The sequence below is a fragment of the Mesoplodon mirus genome (assembly GCF_964341445.2).
Source record: "Mesoplodon mirus genome assembly, chromosome: 6".
Classification (NCBI taxonomy): domain Eukaryota; kingdom Metazoa; phylum Chordata; class Mammalia; order Artiodactyla; family Ziphiidae; genus Mesoplodon; species Mesoplodon mirus.
Genome location: NC_138982.1, coordinates 139,223,884 through 139,246,870, shown reverse-complemented (window position 1 = coordinate 139,246,870; position 22,987 = coordinate 139,223,884). Strand labels below are relative to the sequence as shown.

General features: G+C 44.8%; 1 protein-coding gene across 1 annotated transcript in view; it reads right to left on the bottom strand.

The window, feature by feature from the left end:
* Positions 1–14,474: 14,474 nt before the first annotated feature.
* Positions 14,475–22,987, bottom strand: part of TTC3 (tetratricopeptide repeat domain 3) — a 140,976-nt gene continuing 132,463 nt past the window's right edge. Inside the window, exons 43-46 of the mRNA XM_082625061.1 lie at positions 21,737–21,863; positions 21,433–21,567; positions 17,146–17,238; positions 14,475–15,994 (exon numbers count right to left, since the gene is read on the bottom strand). Coding sequence (XP_082481187.1) covers positions 15,920–15,994; positions 17,146–17,238; positions 21,433–21,567; positions 21,737–21,863 — 430 coding nt within the window. The 3' untranslated portion in view covers positions 14,475–15,919. The remainder of the gene's footprint in view (positions 15,995–17,145; positions 17,239–21,432; positions 21,568–21,736; positions 21,864–22,987) is intronic.

Below are 22,987 nucleotides of genomic sequence, written 5' to 3'. Positions count from 1 at the left end.
ATTTCCTCTCGGTGGCGACAGGGGTCTGCAGGGTCCTCCCGCCCCTCCCCCGAGTCCCGTCCCAGCAGAAAGCGCCTCTGCCTCCTCAGACTGACAATCTAGGGCGGCTCCGCAGGCCCTACTGCTGCCCACAGAACAGCTCCCAGCCTGATGGGCCAGCGAGGGAGGCAGAAGTTGCTGAGAAAGCAGTGGAGGGTCAGCGAGAAGACAGGAAACCAGGGCCGCCACAAAGCCCCAAAGCCAGCGCCCCAGGCCCCCCCTGAGATGGGAAGGCCATATGAGGGCTCTTTGGGCTCCACAGTCACAGGCTTGGTCCCCAGGCTGGCAGAGCCTCAGGGCTTTGGTCAGAGCAGCAGGCATGTGGAGACAAGCTGTAGAGTCCATTCTGCACAGTCACTTTCCTTTCTTCTCCTCGCTGTCCCCCGAGGCCCTTTTCCACCAGCTGCCGTGTCAAGGGAGCGCAGGCCCTGCCAGGGGCGCCGCTCCAGACGCCTAACGACCTGTCTCTGGGGCGGTCGGGCTGCCCTGACATGCAGAAGCTTTTTTAGAAATAAATTTATTTATTTATTTTTGGCCGTGTTGGGTCTTCGTTGCTGCGTGCGGGCTTTTCTCTAGCTGTGGCGAGTGGGGGCTACTCTTGGTTGCAGTGCGCGGGCTTCTCATTGTGGTGGCTTCTCTTGTTGCGGGGCACGGGCTCTGGTGCACGGGCTTCAGTACTTGTGGTGTGAGGGCTCAGTAGTTGCAGCACGCGGGCTCAGTAGTTATGGCTCACGGGCTCTAGAGCACAGGCTCAGTAGTTGTGGCGCACGGGCTTAGTTGCTCTGTGGCATGCGGGATCTTCCCAGACCAGGGATCAAACCCGTGTCCCCTGCATTGTCAGGTGGATTCTTAACCACTGCGCCACCAGGGAAGCCCACGCAGAAGCTTCTTGAGACAGAAAAAGCCAACCTCTTTTAAAGTGTGGCACAGGGGAAAAGCATTAGGATATAAGAGAGTTTGCTATTGGAACTTAAATCTAAAATCCTTTGACCACTCGAGAAAACAAATTACAGAAATATATAGGAAAGAATTCTCTTTTGCCTTTGAAGTGAGACCATAAACTCATCCGTTTATTTATTGTGTTTCTATGATAACTTCTTTCCATTTTCTAAGCGGAAGCCCCTGTTAGGTGCTATGGGGAATATAAAGGTAACTAAGGTGTCAGCAGGATTTCTTGGATTTCTGAGTCAGGCAAGGTTAAGTTGAATCCATTCCGTTTTTTGCCCGGCCTCGTCAAAATCCAAATTTCCCCTCAATATACTGGCAAGTTCCATGGGGGTTTCTGTCCTCAGAGTGGCTCTTGCTCCGGGTTTCTGCTGCTCTGACACCTCAACTGAGTCATGAAACTCTTCCTCAATCTGTTCCTTCCACAAAACCATGCCCTACACAGATATATAATTGCGATATATGTCATGAAGAAGTGGGAGGGTTGGGAAGTAGGAGTCTGTATTACAGAAATGCAAACAACTTCAAATGATGAGTGAGACATGCTGTTTTTTAAATGCCCTCCAGGACTTTCAGGTCTCGTCAGAACTGAAGAACAGGTACAGGACCTGTTCCCTCACAATAAAAGAATATAAAGCTGGACAAATAGGAAGCAATTGCTTTTGGACTTCGGATAAAAACCATCATAGGACCATGATGAAACTGGAGGAGAGTGAAACCTGAGGTGAGTGCAGACTCACCATGGCTTTCTGCCTGGGGACACTTCCCAACCCGGGGCACAGGGAAGGGGCCCGACAACAGCTGGGCTCTCCACTGGGGACAAGCAAGAGAGACTGGAGTTCAGGCCGCTGAGGTGGCTGGAATCCGCAGGGCAGGGTACAAGAGAGGAGAAAACCTGCACAGAGAAGGAGCTTCAGAAACTGCCATTGAAGCTCCCTTGAACCTCAGCCAAATGCTAAGCTGTGTGTGTGCGGGACAAGACTCCACAGGCCTTGCAGAGAATAGCTACTGGGGGGCTGTGCGACGAGGGGAGCTTTGGGAAATCACACAGTGCTGGAGTTCTGACCAGCCAGAGCGGAGACACCTAGCCTAACAACCCGGTCGTTTAGTTGCGACTCCTCCAGCCCCAGGGCAAGGGCCATCTGTCCCTCACAAAGCCTACTAACAAGACTGGGAAGGTTAAGCTCTATCAGCAAATTAACTGCCTTTCAGCATAAAACTACACATTATTTAAGGGAAGACAATGAACTAAGACAATGAACTAGAGACTCTCACCAGTGGAGCATCCACAGTATCAAGTATATAATCCAAGGGCGTTAGTGGTTAATGGAGACATGGGGACAGAGTTCCAGTTTGAGAAGATGAAAAGTTCTAGAAATGGACGGTGGTGATGGTTGTACAAAAATATGAATGTACAGTTGGCCCCTGAACAAAATGGGTTTGAACTGCATGAGTCCAGGAAGATGTGGATTGTTTTTCAATAAGTACTAGAGCACTATACAATCCACGATTGGCTGAATCCATGGATGTGGACCCTCACATACAGAGGGCAACTGTAAAATCACACATGGATTTTCAGCTGAGGGGGATGATGCTAATCAGTTATTCACGGGTCAATCGTACTCAATGCCACTGAACTGTACACTTAAAAATAGTTAAGGGACTTCCCTGGTGGCGCAGTGGTTAAGAATCCACCTGCCAACACAGGGGACATGGGTTTGATCCCTGGTCAGGGAAGATCCCACATGCCGCGGATCAACTAAGCCCGTGCACCACAACTATGGAGGCTGTGCTCTAGAGCCCGTGAGCCACAACTACTGAAGGCCACACACTCTACAGCCCGCGTGCCACAACTACTGAGACCACGTGCTGCAACTACTGAAGCCTGTGCGCCTAGAGCCCTGCAACAAGAGAAGCCACTGCAATGAGGAGCCAGCGCACTGCAACAAAGAGTAGCCCCCACTCGCCGCAAGTAGAGAAAGCCTGCGTGCAGCAACAAAGACCCAATGCAGCCAAAAAAAAAAAAAAAAAAAAACAGTTAAAATGGTTTATGTTACGTACATTTTACCACAATTTTTAAAAATGCCTTCGAAGACTACTGCTTCCAGGAATAACAAGGATAAGAGGTGCTCTCCTGCTCAAAACACTGAAACACCAGAAAAAAAAAAAAAAAAGAAACCATGATACGCAGACACTGGGCATCAGGCAGCACAAGACTAATCCTCCAGAAAGGGGAAAAAATGAGGTGAGCCATATAATGTCCCCAACTTACCATATGGACAGAGTTTCCAGACTACAGCATAGGGAGGGGAAACCCCAATGGAGGCCCGTGGGCTCCCTGAATTGAGGAAATGGAGCTGAGAGTCGAAAGAGGCCAAGGCGGCCAGAGTTGAGAAGGCAGAGTACCCAGAGAAAAGGAGATCATACAGAGAGTCCCAGAGATTTGCAGAGGGTCCCCCTTGAGTCTTCAGCTGAGTACTGACCAACACATGGAAATAAAGAAACTAACAGACTGGAGAAAGAATCACTCAAAAGGACTGGAGGGAATAACCCCTATGCTTCGCTCAGGACCAGGAATTGTTCCAAACAGCTAGAAGACAAAGGTTTGTAATTTACAAGGCATCAGATAGAATACTCAGAAGGTATTGCTACAGCAGTAAAGAAACAATTAGCCCCAGATTAAGATCTAGTCTGAACCAACAAAGTTTACAGCAAATGAGAAACGTATCCAACTACTGCCAAGTAACTGAACTACACTGCAGAACAAAGCTCAAGAATAGTTATAGGTATAGAAAACTATCCGCCATACAATAAGATAAAAGCTATACTGTCAAGCATTCAATAAAAAATTACCAGACATGCAAAGGAGCAGGGAAACATGACCCATGATGAGAAAATTAATCAATAGAAACAGACCAAAAAAGGGTATAGATGATAGAATTAGACAAGGACATTAAAACAGTTATTATAACCATATTCAAGAAGGTAGAGGAAATGCTAAGCATGTTAAGCAGAGACACAGAAATACTGAAAAGACCTAAAGTGAACTTCTAGACTTGAAAATTACAATGAGATGAAAAATACATTTGGTGGGATTACAAACAGATCAAACACTGTAGTAAAAAAAATATTAGTAAGCTTAAAGACATACGAATACTACCCAAAATGAAACAGAAAAAAAAAAGACTGAAAAAAATGAACATAATATCATTGAGCTGTAAGATAACTTCAAGTAGCCTAATATTCCTGTAACTGGACACCACAGGAAAAAAGGGAGAAGAACAAGAAAAAGATTTGACTAAATAATGGCTGAGAGGGACTTCCCTTGTGGTCCAGGGGATAAGACTCCACACTCCCAATGCAGGGGGCCCGGGTTTGATCCCTGCTTGGGGAACTAGATCCCACATGCATGCCACAACTAAGAAGTCTGCATGCTGCAACAAAGACCCAGCGCAGCCAAAATAAATAAATAAATATTTCCAAATTAAAAAAATAATAATGGCTGAGAATTTTCTAAATTTGATGAAAATCATAAACCCACAAATCCAAGAAATTCAATGAACCATAAACATAGGAATCATGAAGAAAACTAAATCAAAGGCACATCATAATTAAAATGCTTAATACCATTGATAAAGAGAAATCTTAGAAAGCAGCCAGAGAAAAAACGTACGTTACATACGGAGAACCAAAGATAAGAATGACATGAGACGTCACATTGGGAACAAAGTGAGCCCAAAGACAATGAAGCAAATATATTTAGAGAACTGAAAATGAAAAGCTATCAACACAGACCTGTATATTCACCAAAGATATACTTCACAAAAACGTGAAATAAAGGGTTTTTCAGATATTTAAAAGCTGAATGAATTCATCACTAGAGGACCTGATTCACAAAAAATGTTAAAGGAAGTCCTCCAGGCAGAAGTAATACCAGAATGAAATCTGTATCTACATAAAGGAAGAAAAAATACTAGAAATACTACATACATAAATATAAAAGAGGGTTTTCCCCCTATTTAAAAAATCTCCTTCTTAAGAGACCGTTGCTAGAACTTTGAAGTTCTTACCCCCTCCCAACACACACATGTAACTATGTGAGGTGATGGATGTACTGACTAACCTTATTATGGTAATCACTTTGCAGTATAAAGCTGGGAGGGGGAAAGAAGTCATTGAGATGCATAGCCTTAGCTATTAGAAAAGTACAAATCGAAACTACATGAGATGGCATTTCAAACCCATTAGGATGGCTATAATCAAAAAGATGAGAAATAGCAAGTGCCAATGAGAATGTGAAGAAGTTGGAACACTCATATATTGCTGGTGGGGATGTAAAATGGTGCAGCCAGCCACTCTGGAAAACAGTCTGGCGGTTTCTCAAAAAGTTAAATGTAGAGTTCCCATGTGACCCAGCATTTCCACTGCCAGGTACATACCCAAGAGAAATAAAAACATATGTCCATATAAAACCTTGAATGTGAATGTTCATTCCAGCATTATTCATAAAAGTCAAAAAGTGGAAGCAGACAAAATGTCCATCAACTGAAGAATGGATAATAAAATGTGGCGTATTCATACAATGGAATAGTATTCAGCAATTAAAAAGAAACGAAGTACTGATACATGCTATAAAACAGATGAACTCTGAAAACATTATGCTAAGTGAAAGAAGGCAATCACAAAAGGCCATATATTCTATGATTCCATTTATATCAAATGTCCAGAATAGACAAATCTATAGAGACAAAAGTAAATTAGCAGTCATCTAGAATTTAGGAGGATGGAGGAAATGCGAGCGACTGTTAAAAGATATAAAGTTTCACTTTGGGGTGATGAAGATATTCTAAAATTGATTGTGGCGACTGTTGCACAACTCTGCATATACTGAAAACGATGTAATTATACACTTTAAATGCGTGAACTGTATAGTATGTGAATTATATCTTAATAAAGTTGTTAGAAAAGGAGCAGTTGACTGTTTATAACAAAAGCAATTGCAATGTATTATAGAGTTTATAATTTAACTTAAAGGGTTTAAAATGTACAGCAACAATAACACAAAGGCCAGGAGGGGGAAATGGAAGAATACCGTAGTAAGGTATTCATAAGAAAACTGGCACGATGTTACCAGTATTTGAGGAAAGTTAAAAATGCATATTGTAAATCATAAAACAACTAAAATCAAATAGATAATAAACCAAAAAATTTAATACACAATTACTCAAAAATACGGCAAAAAGAGGGAAGTGGGAATGAAAAGATACCACAAATAGGAAAATAGCAAGATGGTGGATTTAAACCCAACAATACCAACAATTACATCAAATGTAAATGTCCAGACACCCTAATTAAAAGGCATAAATTATCAGGTTGGCTAAAAATGTAACACCTAACTATATGCTGCTTACAAAATACCTAGTTTAAACATAAAGACAATGAGGTTAAAAGTAAAGGAATGGGAAAAGATACACTGTTCCAACACTAACCAAAAGAAAACTGGAGTAACTATGTTAATATCAGACAAAGTAGATCTCAGACCAAAGAATATTACTGGAAATAAAAAAAAAACAGCCATTTCATAATGATAAGGAGTCAATTCATCAAGAGGACATATACTAAATATTTACGTACCTAATAGCACAGCTTCAAAACACACAAAGTAAAATCTGTTAGAACTCCAAGAAGAAATCCACAATTATAGTCAGAAGTTTCACACTCTAATGGGGAGAACAAATTGACAGAAAATCAGAAAGTATACAGAAGGCTTGAACAACACTATCAACTAATGTCACTGGTTGGTTGACATTTAGAGAACACTTGACCTACCAGAATACACATTCTTTTTAAGTGCACATGGAATGTTTGCCAAGTTGTGGCCCTACATCGTGGGCCATAAACCAACTCAATAATTTTAAAAGGATTCAAATCATATGAAGTATGCTCTCTGACTCGTGGAAATAACAAAATTAATAAATTAGAAATAACAAAAAGATATATGAAAAACCCAAAATATTTGGAAACTAAATAACATACTTTTAAAACAACCCAATGGGTCAAAGAGAAAATCAAAATTAAAAAGTATTTTGAAGTGAATCAAAATGAAAACACAACAATCCAGGTCCAGATGGGTTTAATGACAAATTCTACCAAACATTTATGAAAGACACCACCAATTCTACCCAAACTCTTTTAGAAAATCAGAAAGGAGGAATACTTCTAAACTCACCATATGAGGCCAAAAATAACGCTGTTATCAAAACCAGAGGAAAGATATTACAAGAAAAGATAATATAGACTAATATTCCTCACGCACATAGATGCAAAAATTCTAAAACAAATTAGAAAATCAAATTCAACAATACGAAAAAGGATGGTTAAATGGGATTTATCCCAGGAAAGTAAGATTGCCTTAATATTTGAAAGTCAATCAGTATAATTTACCATATGAACAAACTGAAAAAGGAAAACTGCATGACCACCCAAATGGACACAGAAGAGGCATTTGACAAATCCAACATTAATTTCTGACTTAAAAAAACTCTCAGCCGATTAGGAATATAAAAGAACTTGCTCGATCTGATCAAGGGCATCTATGGAAAACCTACATTTTGAGTGGTAAAACATTGAAGGCTTTCAGAATATGTGGTTGGAGAAGTTTCTGTTGCGGCCTGGGAACCTGAGCTCTTTTGGCTGCAGGGGAAGTGGCCAGCAGATAAATAGCTAGAGATGCAAGTCAGCCCAGCAGGGGCAAATCCTGACTCGACACTTTCCAGCTACGTGAACTTGGGGAAGTTATGTAAACTTTTGGGTTTGTTTTCTCACCTGTAAAACGGGTAAGAGTTAGCTCTGCTCTGCAGGGTACTTGGGAGAAAGTAAGTGCTGCGATGTGCATAATCACTCCGTGCAGTAGCCACAACATTCTACTACGCTTGAGGAAGTCATTCATGAAAAGCATGTTGGGAGACCGTGAGGGTAAGAGGCTGTGTCTCGGGGATGTGAGGAAGGTTGGATGGGGGCTGGAGGTACCAGATTCGGAGGCCGCCAAGGCCAGTTTGCAGTGGTGGCTCTGACCCTGAACTGGGGTGTTTTTCTAAGTGTGTATTGAGCAGCTAACTCTGTACGAGTACACTCATTAATCCTCATTATACGCATGTGGAAACTGAAGCTCCAAGAGGTGAAATAATTTGCCAGCCACACCACTGAAGGGATGCAGGCAGTGTGGCAGGAAGAGAGGGGAGGTTCTGGTGCCAGCCCGCGGTGGGAGCACTGGAAGGGGGCCAGCTGCTGCAGGCCAGGGACTACGTTAGGTCCCGATGTGCGAAGTCAAGCGGGGAAGAGGCTGATGACCGGGTGGTGGAGGGTGGCAGTGAATGAAGGGGCTCAGGCCTGGATACGTGGACCCACCGGTGTCCCCAGAGCCCTATGAGGCAGATCCGCTGAAGGCAGCTCCTAGGGGCCTGACTGGGGCCAGAATTTCCAGTGACTGGAGGGGGATGGGAAAGGGGCTGGGGCGCCCAGGTTGGAAGCAAAGGTTCAGTTAGGAGGCTGACGGAATGCAGCTGAAGAGGTATCAGAAATGCCCCCTGCCTGGCCTGGAGCCGGTCCTCTGTGACGCTACGTCCACATGTAGAACTAAACAAGGGGTCACCTGCAGGCCGCACTGCCCGCCAGATGCTGAAATGCCTCCACATCGGCTGGTCTAAGGCCCAAGACCCAACCCCTGCCCAGGGAACCTCCCACCTCTGCACAGTCCACCAGAGCCAGGGGGACACTGGCCTGCGGCACTCCTTAGACGCCAGCAGGTCGCCCCCTGCAGGCCCTGCTCCCGCCTTCTGTCTGCCTGGACGCCCTCCCTTCTCCGTCCTCCGAGCTCCTTGCCAACTCCTTCAGGGCTGATGTTACCCCCGGCCACTGTTTAGAATCGTGACCCTCCCCCTCCCATACACACTGCTTTCTGGCTGCATTTTCCTCCAGATTACCAGAGACATAACCAAACACCTACCTACCAGCGCACAGCACACACAGTTGACGCCGGCCTCCCCTACGGGAACGTCAAGGGCCTGAGGCTGGGCCTCTCATCGCTTCTGCTCCCTGTCGCATCTCCAGCACCTAGAACGGTGCCTGCACGAGCTAGACAGAGATTTGACGCGTGAATGAACGGACAGCGCACCGAAATGTCAGGGCCACGTGACTCACCCCCAGAGAGCACAGCGGGGATGAACGGAGGCTCCCCGGGAGAAGGGAAGGGGCGACAAGGCCCCTGTCCCCCAGGAGAGGTCCACAGTGGGGACAAGCAGACGCAGGCTCAGTCGTCTCATACGGGCCCAGGAAACGTTTGATGGCCACGTCCCTACAGGGAAGGGGTGTAGCAAGTGCTAAGCCTCAGCTGTCAAAGGTCTGGCCAACTTAGAGGCTGTGGTAGTTTTGAAACTGGAAGCAAAAGCAATGTGGCCTCCAATGAGGCCCCAGTAAAAGCCCAAGCCCCGCTGGCACCGGGGCAGCAGAGAGCGTCAGGAAGCGTAACGTCGATCTGTTCAATTGCTTTCTTTTTCAGGAGGCTGTTGGCCCACCCCGCTAGAACGGGGTGGCACTTCAGGACACGAAGCTTGGAGCTGGTGGCAGGTTTCTTGGAACTGACAGCAGGGAGATCTAAATTAAGACCTTTCTATCACACCGAATCAATAGTAGCTGAAATAGAGCGCTCAAGGAATTAGGCAAAGTGCCTTTATACATAACTTCTGAAAAGTGGAGAGAAAAAAGTTACGAAAACAGAATGGTATTTATTCACTCGAATCCCAAGGTATTTGCTGAAAACAATGACACCTCTGTTGGACACAAAAATACATGTTAGAAAGAGCAAGGCTTTCTCTTTGAAGTGTCCTGCCACAGAGGCCCGGGTACTAAATACTAACTGCTGTGTTGTGAAGGCTCCTGTGGCATGCCGAGGGCTGGCCCAATTTCAAGGGGGGGGGGGCAGATGAGTCGGTTGCCTCTGGCTTGGAGGTGTCCTCGTGGTTGTTTCTTGTTTGACCCTCCTGAAGCACACCTGCTCTGGATTTACCTGCAAGCTCTCAAGGCAGGGCGTCGCCAGAGGCAAGAAGAGGGCCTGCCTTGGTTTTCAGCACAGGAGGACCTGCAGCAGGGCCAGGCGAGGTGGGGGAGCAAAGCTGCTGTGGGAGAGGCTGACTCGGCAATGGACTTTGGGCCTCTGACTCTGGTCCAGCACGTCCTGGGCACTGCAGTGAGCAGCGTCTTCTTCCCAGGATGACAGACCCAGGATGGGGCCAGGGCCGGGGGAGGCAGGAAGCAGCCATGGCAGTGAGAGTGGAGACCCCCACCAAATGGAGCCGTGGGGAGGGACTCATTCAGCCTGAATCGCCTCAGAGGGCTTACGTGTTAAAGTCCCCTAATCACCAGGTCAAGTGTGAAATGAGAAAGACACAAAGGGCATCTTCAGTGCCATCAGACAGGCTTTTTCTCGTACAGACAAGACTCCTGCTTTCACAAATTCTTTGCGGTGGGCGGGGGCCTTATATGTAGCATTTGCCAATTTCTGTGGTGTAAATACTCCCACCATAGCCAATTTCAAGCCATCTATGTGACACCTATGTAATTTCTAAGGTAGCTATGTGACACCATTGAACAGAGTTGGGAAGAGATGCATAGAATCCCATTACGTAGTATTTTCACCCTACAGACACTATATACGTCAGTAACCAGCAAAAGCATGAATGATAAACTGTAGTAATTAGGAAGTAATTGCTTTTGTTTTCTATATAATTAATTATAAGTTTATGTAATTCAACTCTTAAGAGTAGTTTGTGTTTAACAGCCAGATCACAAAAGTTCTGAAAACCTAACAACTCGCTCTTGTTACTGGGGCCAGTTCGAGCAGACTCCAGCACCCCAGACCTCACCCACGCCAAGGATGCCAGCACCGGTTCTTGCAAAGGGGACGGTCCTCCATGCTAGTACCAGGCAACTGCAAGATGACTGGCACCACCTTCCTAGCAAGGTGTGGTCTGGCTTTTTTCCTCTCAACTCGGCAGCAATAACGAATTTGGCATCGGGCTCACTTCCTCACCACCCTACGGAGCAACTTCCCGAAGGCCCGCTGGCGGGCTGAGGTCCCTGCTGGGAGGCTGCAGGAGCCGGCAACCCAAGGAGGGGGCACCTGTTCCACGGCGGGGCGTTCAGGTCACTCCGGGCCTCTGGTGGGAATGTAATCTAACAGCTGTGAGGGCCGTGCACACAGGCGCAGGACCAACTTCCCAAGAGCTTCGCCAGGGACCACATACTCACTATGCCTCTGGGGCCCAGGTGTATCAGCTTTGTCTTGTTTTTTACACTTGCTGTTCAGTTTTACTGAAAACAAAAGTGCACACATTTTTAATGTACAGCTCCATGAATTTTCTGAATGACTCCGGTCAGCACTGCTCAGCTGAAGACTGCAGACCATTTCCAATGCCCTTTCCCCGTTAGCAGCATCACCTCACAGGTAAGGATGCTGACCTCTCTGACCAGTTTCCAGTTCTCGAAACTCACATCAAGGGAATTCTATTTTGTTTCACTACTTTGGCTCAGTACTGTTTGTGAGAATCGTCTGTGTGGTTTTGTGTAGTAGTCGTTCCTTCATTTCATTGCCGAGTATCCCATCACGTGAATAGGCCATGATTTGTCCATTCTATGTTGAGGGACATCTGGATGGTTTCTAGTTTGAGGCTATTATGAATGAAGCGAGTATTAAAATACTTGTACTACGGCATGCGATTCTGCTAAGTGCATGCCTTGGGATGGCACTCTGTCATAGGGTACTACAGTATTAGCTGTCAAGTCTTTTTTTATTTTAGTCATCCTGGTGGGCATCTATGTCACTGGTTTTAATTTGTATTTCTCTGATGATGGATATTGAAGAAATCTGGCTATCAAGATGCCTATTAACCATCTGGATATCTGTGAAGAGCCTATTCAAGTCTCTAGCTCATTTCTAAATATATCACCTTTTTCTTAACATCATTTTCTTTTCTTCTTCTTAACATTTTTAAATATATTCCGAAGCCTTTGTTGGAAATATTAAAAATTTCCTCCACTTCATAGCTTGACTTGATAGAGTTCTTAATTGTAATGATACAATTTATCAGATTTTTATCTTCATGGTGCTTTTCATGTCCTAATAAATCTTTGCCAAGGCCAAGAAGACTGTGTTTTCTGCAGAAGCCTTATTATTTTACTTTTCATATTTAGGGCCACTGGAATCCATCCATTTGGAATTGATGTTTATATATGGTTTGAGGTCAAGCTTCATTATTTCCCATATGTATGCCCCAAATTAGTGTTCTTAATGTGGCTAAAAACTTTTTTCTGATTATTGATGGTTGTCGCATTAGGATTTTGTTGTTTACTAATGCTGTTTAATTTCTGGATTTTGGCTGAATATTTTGTCTTTTTTTCTTTCACCTTTAAAGGGTAGATAGGAAGAGACAATATAAACTGGAGGTGATGGTAACAGCAGTTCTCCCCCCAAACCGGGGAGCTGGGATCACATGCCTCCTCTACTGGGATGAGCCTCCCCAGGCCTCTCCCATGCTCCAGTACAAACCCCCAGCCGAGCCAGGCATAGAACTCTGGTCCTAAAACCAAACTGAACGGAAAACCTACCTCAAAACTGCTCATCCAGGTGATTTGGGAAAGCCACAGGTGAAATTATCCTTTGCTACAGAATCACAATGTCACCAAAGTCAACTCAGGGAGAGTTCAGGAACAAAGCTGTTATTTTTCAAAACGACTTTGAGGTGATTTGATCTCTTCTCTCTCTGTTCTCTACTTGACTACGTTCCACAGTCTAGGCTACACTGAGGAAATCTCCTTATCTAACAAAGCTTTTCTTACACAGGACCACCAAGCTCTCTCCCTGTGCAATTTCCAGGCCCTGACCTTGGTGACAATCACTGGCTCCCCTTTATCACAGGCTTATGTGCTAGGCACTATGCTAAGCACTTTACAGGAATTTTATTATTAATCTACACACCTTCCTTGATACTTTTTTAAAGCCCTTCTCAGCACCTGAAATTACATTCTAAATTTGTTTACTGTCTGTAACTGGAAGATAAATTTCACAGTCCTTGTCTCTCCTTCACTGCCGTATCAGGATGTCGAGCCCAGGGCCTAGCGCACAGTAGATACTCAGTACACATTTGTTTTCATTGTTGTCCAGGGTTGCCCACCCTTCTCAGCAAAGCACTGAAGGTATATGGCTACTTGAAGGTGGACGTGTCCTCTAAGTAGATCATATCAGGGTGAAGAGGAGAAAAAGGGATCAGATACAACCGATGATCCATTCTTCTTACAATTATTTTTTTAATAAAGTTTGATGATTAACGTTTATTAATCAAGTTTGAGTAAAGTTAAATGTATTTCCTATTTCTTTCACGAAGGGTCATACTGGAGATGGTTTTGGTCCTCATTCAGACAAGCCTTCCCATCTACTTCACTGTCTTCCCTTTTTATCAGCCTCATCAGCAAGTACCTCATATGTTGACGAAAGAAATTTCCACTTTGCTATTATCTCTTTTACTTGTTTCCTTTAATCCATTTTTCCAGAGAGTGACATCTGATTGAAAAACTACCTAAAATAATTTCGTTGCTTCAGTTTTGTGGTGTGATCACTTTTCCCACCTGTTTCCACTCTACGGTCTTTGAAATTACCTTAAAAGTGTTGTAACATTTTGCAATGCTGGGGTACCATTTCAATTTTATATTGGATTATGCATTATTTATAGCATAGATTAAACTTTTCAGCAGGGAAAATAATCCAAACTCTTAGGAACAGTCATTGTTTTAAGTTATACACTATTTTCAATTAAATGCTACCGGATTAAAGACACAGACTGATTAATATTGGCTTTTTTTCAATCATCTCTTAGTGCTCAGCATACCAGAAGGTCCTCTAAAACGGAAACCCTTCTAATGAATCCACAAGGACCAAAAGGTCCTTGAAATCTGGCTCAATCTAAAACATCCATAAGCATATTTGGTCCGTGCCAAATGGTTTTGGACAGGACCAAGTATCAAGGACATTTTGGTGTGGACCAAAAGTCTGCTAACCATCCACAAGTACCTCAAAAAAGTCAATACTGAGAAATGCAATTTGATTAACTCTAACATTTTCACGTGTATTCACATGAAAAACCTCTTATTCTAGCCTAAACAGTAAACTCTACCATCTCTGTATAATCTTTCCATTCACAAATTTCAACAGCCCATCTTGTGAACCTGAGTGTAGCAACCTCTATCTAGGCAGAGAGGATGATTTTGATCCAGGCTCTAAGATGTCCTAAGACCTCTTGGTTAGACTCCTCGGACGTACCATGGCTCCTTTCCAAATGAAGTCACCTTTCAAAATGTCAGCGTAATATACGTCTTGAATTTTCAAGGAGAATACTTTAAATTACTTGACGAAGAACAGGTAACACGACAGTAAACTGATGTTATTTTAGAATGCTTTTTATTTCGACACTTACAGGACACGTGTAAGGCGTGTTCACAAGTATTTGCTTGAAGTTATGTACAAACCACGTTCTCTTTCTCTCCAGGTGCTCTTCTTTCCCTTTGTTCCTGCTGCTACAAACTGGGCCCTGTGTACCTTCATACCTACAAGTCCTCAGTTACTCTGAACATGCAGACAATGCTTTAGGGACCTGCTTCAAAATACAGAGGAAGCTTCTATGCACTAAGTCACTAAGACATCAAAACTCACAGGGAACCAAGGCAGAGGGAAGCGACCAAATCAGCTCCTGAACTTGGGGCTGTGAGCTTCTAGGGGGTAACAAAGAACACACGGAAAAACATTTTTGGACCCTTCCTGTTTGAGAGAAATGGAATGTGTCCAGAATTCATGTTTCTGTATTTACTACCACTGCCTATGAAGTCACTAAAGAGAACTAATTTTTTAACAGTTTCTAATGCAGTTACAGTTTTGTTCTCAGGCCACAGTACAAGACAGCATGCATTACTTTACACAAATGTCAAACACCGAACAATTGTAACAGGGACACCTCAGGACTGTCTAATTACACAAGTGTCTCTTTTTGGTGGTAGAATAAGGAAAGTGCCCACTGTGTGCTAGAGAGAGACACCCAAACACTTGTTGTCTAACTCATAGAGAGGGACAACATCACTAATGAGAATAGAAAAGTGTTCAGAGTAAGTTCCCAATGTGGGGCTGGGATAATGGATAAGGAGCCTCAATTTTAGGGGTTAAAAAAAGTCTTGGCTGATGTTAATACGTTTTTTGTGTGATTTTCAAAAATCATTATGTCTTTAACATATGAAAAACAAGCACTTATAAATCTACTGGGGAGAAATAAAATAATGAAATGAAAAATCAAAATCACATGAAGAGGAGATCTGAATGAACGAATCTTTTGGTCTGAATCAGCCAATATTTTAACATCAACTACAACCTATTCAAATGTGGTTTGCTTAAGCCCATTTTTTAAAATGCAGAATCTTTAAGGAAAAATGTAGGCATTTGTTTAGGAATACTGATCTCAGAAAACTTTAACGTGGGGCACTTTAAAAGGTCAAGGATACTTATAATTTAAGTCCTGCTTTGAGGCACTCACCATATTTTCCTTCCATCTCAGAGAGCACCTCTGCAGCAGCCCCAGCAATATAAGGATGTGGTTACACGTAACTTTTATCAGCCACCATTTGGCGATTATTAAGTGGCTAGTCAGAGTTGGGAGATGACTTCCTGTCAACTGTATTAAAGATTTCTATTTATTAGACACACGGTGCAAAGAATCTTCACGTGTTGCTTTTTATATCAAAGGTAGTATATTGTTATTCTTCCAAGTCAACAAACAGTATCTACCCTTTAGTGAACTGTAACTACCTAGAATAGTGGGGGGGCCTCTTCCGGAAGGGCAGGCTACTCCTCGGACAGGAGATCACGAGCCAGGCAGGCTGGGCAAGCGTTCTGCTCCTTAAGCCATTGCTTGAAGCACTGAAATGAGAAAAGACAATTAGCCAGTGCCTTTAGGAGCACCTGGAACCTCAGCCCTCCTGTACCACTTGCCTCAGCACACACGGCTAACCTCACTGTGACATTTGGTAGGGCCTGGAGCCACCCAACACGCAGGGACGCCAGAGCCTGCTCAGGGGAGGTGTCTGGACCAAGCTCCAGGAACAAAGAAACCCACCTCAGAATCTGACCTTGAGCACTCGGGGGCCTGACCTTGGGGCATGGCCTTGCCCTCCCATCCCCCCACACCCTGCTCCAGTCTCGTGCTTCAGCCGCCCTGACTTCTAGAGGCTGGCCCTTGGACTCACCCTGTCTGCCTGGTCTTGTTCCTTGCCCATCCCACACACCTGCACGCCACACAGCCTCACTGGAGCCTGTCTACCCAGCGTGCTCCCGGCTGGCCCGCTGCTGCTACACAGCCGAGTGTGTGTGTAAGTTCGAGAGCCCAGGCAGGACGCCCCTACCCGGGAAGGAGGAAGGCGGCAGGCCACGCGGGAGACTGCAAGCTGTCTGGACTCTTCCTAGTGAGTGTACTGTGTGTACCCCTTTTCTCAGGGATTCCTACACTGACAGGGCAGAGACCTGATCTGCTCTAACCCAGCAGCAGGGGTGCAGGACAAATGCTCACAGCACCCAAAACACCAAAACAGTTACCACAAATCCTGGAAGGGCACAGGCCAGAATCTCCCAGGATCAGGCACACTGGACCCAGTTAGGTTTAGTTTTTCTCCTCCAAAATGTCAAACTTCCTTCACCTACTGCAGTAAACTGACAACCTGCTGCACTGTGTACCTGTTTGACCATGCATATAAGAAACTGATGCGTACAGAAAACTGACTTCTAAGGAACTAGTGTTGCTTTGACTTTCAGCAACTATGGAGGCAACTGCTCTTCGGCACTCGTGACACAGAGGAGAGGACAGTGTGCACGGTGCCCGCTGCAGGCCCAGGAACCCGCCCCCCTTCCTGCAGCATCAACCTCTGGGAGGGAGACGATCATCGCAGACATGAGGAGGTTTAGAAAGTGCTTTGAAAACGCAAGTAGTGAAGCCTAGAAAACAAAGTCCCTTCTTATTTTCAAAATACTCCACAGTCAAAATGCATGACATGAGGATGGCCAAGGAGAATTCTTACCCCTTTGTGAAACTTGTGCCCACATTTCAGCACACGTACATTTTTGGATTTGAACACTTCTAGGCATATTTCACAGGAATTTGCACCGGACACCTGTGGAAACAAATGCATCTCAATAGTAAAGAATAACTCAATTTCTTCTGACTACATGAGCTCTTCTTATAAGTGGCCTTCCAGAACTTTCACAGCTAAGGTGGCAAATTATTCTCAATTATAGTTAAGGAGACTGAGGGAACAACTTATTTTCTAATAACATTTCTTAGGAAAAAATAAAGTGTTAATTTTCTCAGAGAAAAAAATGTTGTATGTGGTTAACTCATTCCCAGCTAAAATACTACAAATACCTACTTACCCCAACCCATACCTAAAGTGTGGTACTAGCTGAATATTACAAATTAATTGTTCCTCTAATTGTCTAACAGTTGGAGACAGTAATAAATTATGACATCTCTACACTATGGATTATCATGGGGCTGATTAAAATCATGACGGAATTCCATAATACCTGACGTGGAAAGTTAGTCACAAAAACTCTCTGAATAAAAGTAGGCTACAGAACAGTATGTATCATATGATTATATAATTCAATATTTTAAAAATAGAGAGAATGTGTATATATAGAGATGCCTAGAAAAGAGTCTAGAAAGATATAAAATGTTAACAGTGGTTACTGGCTACTTGTGGTTGAGAGATTTAACTTTTTTCTTTGCTATTTTTCTAAAGTTTCCATGAATGTGGATTACTTGTATAAATCAAAACAAAACGAACTGATGGCTCATTCAGCAAACATCCACGGTCAGGGACTGTGCGGGGCACAGCGGCACAGAGGTGAATGGAAGGGCTTCCGGCCCTCACCGCTCCCAGTCTGCTGAGCACAGACAGCGTGCTCTGTGTGAAAGCAGAGCGCCAGCCTAGAACGCCAGGCGTGAAGCTCTCCCTACGGCTCACAGCACTCACCTCACACCGCATCATTAACTTCGACTCTCACTCCCCATCTTAACTCTGAGCACCCTGAACGCAGGAAACGGCCTTGCTTATCTGTGTTCTTAGCAGCTGGCAAGGAACCTGGCCCCAAACTGAGACTCCATAAACTGTCAAGAAAGGGAATGAACGCAGCCCTGGCAGTGGCTTAAGGTCAGGGAGTACAGCTGGGGGCAGTGCCTGAAGGCTATGAAACCCTGCACTGCTGCACGGGGTTTTCTGTCTTTCCCACGGCACTGTTGCCGCTGCAGCAATGGGACAGATGTGCTCTCACTCCTCTCTGCGGCCCCCCAGGGAAGGGTCTGGGAGGAAATGGAGGTGTCAGCCCTGGGGAAAGGGCAGGTTAAGGCCTCTGCAAAGTTCAGAAAAATCCACGGTTAACTTGACTATTTCCTAGTATGGAAAAGTGGGCACAACATATTTCTCATTGAAAACAAAAACACAAATATATGCACAGCTGACTCAATTCAGTATACACACAGATACAAAAGAGTTTAGAAAAATATATACTGATGTGATGGTACTGGTTACCCTTAGAGGGTGGGTTTTGGGGTTCTTTATATGCTCTTTGTGTGTGTGTGTGGTATGCAGGCCCCTCACTGTTGTGGCCTCTCCTGTTGCAGAGCACAGGCTCTGGACGCACAGGCTCAGCGGCCATGGCTCACAGGCCCAGCCGCTCCACGGCATGTGGGATCTTCCCGGACCAGGACACGAACCCGCGTCCCCTGCGTCAGCAGGCGGACTTTCAACCACTGCGCCACCAGGGAAGCCCCTTTATATGCTCTTTTTATTTGGATTTTCTATTATGAACCACAAAACTTTTGTAATTTAAAAATACAAAGCAGGGACTTCCCTGATGGCTCGGTGGTTAAGTATCTGCCTGCCAATGCAGGAGGCATGGGTTCAAGCCCTGGTCCAGGAAGATCCCACATGCCGTGGAGCAACTAAGTCTGTGCACCACAACTACTAAGCCTGTGCTCTAGAGCCCGTGAGCCACAACTACTGAAGCCCACACACTCTAGGGCCCGCGAGCCACAACTACTGACCCCACGTGCCACAACTACTGAAGCCCACATGCCTAGAGCCCATGCTCCGCAACAAGAGAAGCCACCGCAATGAGAAGTCCGTGCACCACAAGAAAGAGTAGCCCCTGCTCGCCGCAACTAGAGAAAGCCCGCACACAGCAAAGAAGACCCAACACAGCCAAAAGTAAAATTTTACATTAATTAAAAAAAAAAAAAACCAAAGCAAATTACTTTTAATTTTTAAAAAACGACCTATGATTAGCAAATTAAGTCCCAGTTTCAATACATATTATTCTTATAAGTCAGCTTTTACACCTTTATTACTATCAACATCAACCATGAAGTAGAAAGCAATCTCTTCCCAAAAGGTGATTATGGTCTATCTTGGGATGGCCAACAAGCACACAGACACACGCGTGCACACACACACACACACGCACACAAAGGAGTTCACACGCACACTAACACATCAGTGAGAATGCCAAGAAGTTGACCTGGTTGTTCGACCACAGAGCACGTGACCAGCAGGAACACCCCTGAGAGAGGGAGGGGACTCCAGCCAGGCCTTGCAGGAATGCTCTGCATGATCATAAGCTTTCCCTTTGGGGTGGGACCCTCTGGGACCTGAGTGTATGTGATGTAGAAAGTCTCCAGAGGGTAGTAGAAAGTGCAAATGTATGGGAGGCATAAAAACGAGTTCACGGGCCTCCCTGGTGGCGCAGTGGTTGAGAGTCCGCCTGCCGATGCAGGGGATGCGGGTTCGTGCCCCGGTCTGGGAGGATCCCATGTGCCGCGGAGCGGCTGGGCCCGTGAGCCATGGCCGCTGGGCCTGTGCGTCCGGAGCCTGTGCTCCGCAACGGGAGAGGCCACAACAGTGAGAGGCCCGCGTACAGCAAAAAAAAAAAAAAAAAAAAAAAAAACGAGTTCACAAAAAAGATTCACCGCTTAGCTCAAGTCAGCAAACCAGTGCTCTCTGTGCAGTCTTGCACTGCTGACTACGCTTTGGGGCCTGCAACTCTTCTAATTTCAATTCCACCTGAACGGTGATACTGTAGCTGGACAAAAAAGGGAAATGTGGGGGCTTCCCTGGTGGTGCACTGGTTAAGAATCTGCCTGCCAATGTAGGGGACACGGGTTCGAGCCCTGGTCTGGGAGGATCCCACATGCCACGGAGCAACTAGGCCTGTGAGCCACAACGACTGAGCCTGCGCGTCCGGAGCCTGTGCTCCGCAACAAGAGAGGCCGCGACAGCGAGAGGCCCGCGCACCGCGACAAAGAGTGGCCCCCGCTCGCCGCAACTGGAGAAAGCCCACACACAGAAATGAAGACCTGACACAGCCAAAAATAAATAAATAAATAAATATATAAAAAAGGGAAATGTGCTCTGAACCAGAGTTCAATCTGGAGCCCACGGCTGTGAGCCGCCAGGCGGCCATCTCTCTTCCAGCCACACGTTCAGCCGGTCCCTAACGCACAGTCCCCAGCACGAGCTGGTCAGTGTGCTGAGGACGCTGTGCTCAAATCGAAGGAAGGAACACTGGCGAGATGCGCGAGCCACCGGTGCCTCGGATTCCTCGTTCGTCAAGACAGTCATACTGCCCTGTCAACTGACACCACAGACGTAACAGTATTTGATAAAAAGTTCTGTGTAACCGTAACGTTCTCATTGTCTGAAAGGACAACAAACACTCTAAATCAGTGTATCGCATTAAAGGCAAGTTAACTTAATGGGCTCCTTCCTGTGTGCCCCCCGCGCCCCCTGAGGGGAGAGAGCAGGGAAGCAACCAGCCTTTCCTGAGCGCAGCACTTGACTCCACCTCTTCTACTGCAGCACTTCATCCCCACAACGACCCGAACAAGCAGGTATGATTCGAGCTCACAGTGTTTATTAAGTGACGGAACCAAGTCTGTGTTATTCAAAAGCCCATGGTCACACGTAGAAGAAAATTATCCAAAAATCCATTTTTCCAACCATTCACACTTGATACAAAAAGTGAATTTATCTGACCATCCACAGGCCCAGCTCCCACAATGTGGTCACAGCTCTTCTTGTCACTACATGCAGGGGCCCCGAGCTACCCGTGAAAGTGGAGAGACAACCTTGCCATTCACTGGCTCTCCTAAGGAAACACTCAAGTACATCTAAACTTGGTTTCCAATTTCAAGACCAAATAAATTCAATCTAGAAAAATGGGGCTAAATCATGGATTAATAGTTGTTTCCTTCTTGTTCTTCATCAGAAGAACACAACTGACTCTGTGGTCATACATGCAGCACTCACAGAGACGTCGTCTGTCTTCTGCTCCTTGCTTGTGGGTGATGATCCAACCACCATGGAGGGCGGGCCCTGGGTGGCCCTGGTCACAGAAGCAGTAGAGCTGGGCTCAGACGGCCTCCTGTCCTTTCCTGGATTTGGCTGCAGCAAGAACATGGGAGCAGGGAAGCAAGTTCAGTTACCCAAAAACTTGACCCTCTTCTGTCTACTAAACGGCTCTCCAGTTTTGGGTTGGAAGCATTTTTTCCCACAATTCTCTTATTTTATAAATAAAGTGGAACATTTTATTGCATCTAAATGAAATACTTACCTTTTTCTTTTTCTCTTCATCTAGAATGTGTTCTGTCACTCTTTGGACAATTTCGTCAATACTCAATCCAGAGAGTGAGTTCTTGTTTTTGTTTCTCACTTTTTTAATAAAACCAGCAAGCTCGGTGCTGAAAGGGAAAGTGGGAATAATGTCAAGAGAAAGTTAAAGTTTTCTGCTGCAAAGAAATATTATGGGCCAATGTTAACCCAACAGCAAAAAGAAACAAAATCAAATACACACAAATAATTCATCTGTAAACAACAACAGTAACTGTATATAGAGAGCAGCAAAATCACTCTTTCAAACCACTATGAGAGTTCCAATATTATTTCTAAATATTTGTTTTAATAGACTTTCAAAGTAACAGTGTATCTGATAGATCCATCTGAGATCTCCATCTCTACTTAGAAACCTGACTTCTTACAGCCTGGACATACTGTAGCTTTAAGCAAAATCAATGAATGATCAGACGCCACTGGATCTGACTTGAAATCAATAAAATCTCTTTCTATCTAAGAACAAACTAGTTTTGTTGACTTCTTCCATTTAAAACTCTAACCAACAACAAAGTTTGCAAAGCCTGAATTTTTCATAGGTAGCAGTGGATGTGATTTATATTGTTGATCAGTAGGAACTCGGTATCTGCAGCACTAATACCTCAAATGCTTTAACATGCAGAAAATTAGGATGCATATCTATTTGGTGGTTTATATTCTGCCAGATTTAGTCAGGACTGCAAACAATTTTATTTGTAATGTACTTTTGGTAATTACAACTTGACTATTTTTACTAATTTGCATGGTAATTGCTATTGAGAGAACTTACAATGTTTATCAAACTTGGGCAGGGCTAAACATGCCCATGTGCAGACAAGATACACTTATTTCCAAATGGGCAGGGCTCCACTGACAAACGCAAAACATCAAATTTGGCCAATCATAATTAACTACTGGGTTTCAAAAGTCTAATCTCAAAGACTGTGACTAATAGTGTGTCAAAGACAGACATAACATGGGAGGTACAGAGGGTCATTCCTGGATGTGGATCCCTCTCTTCTGAGCTGCATCCCAGAGACGTTCCCTCCACTTCACCTTCTCTCCAGGCTGAGACCAGGAGTACTTCTGTCCCCTTGCACCCATCTGGAGTGAGGTCAGAGGTTGATGCAGAAGCACCGCTGAAGTGCCTGAATGACAACTCTGGCTGACTTAGTTAAAAGCAGCTCCCCCCATGTGCAGCAACATGGATGGACCT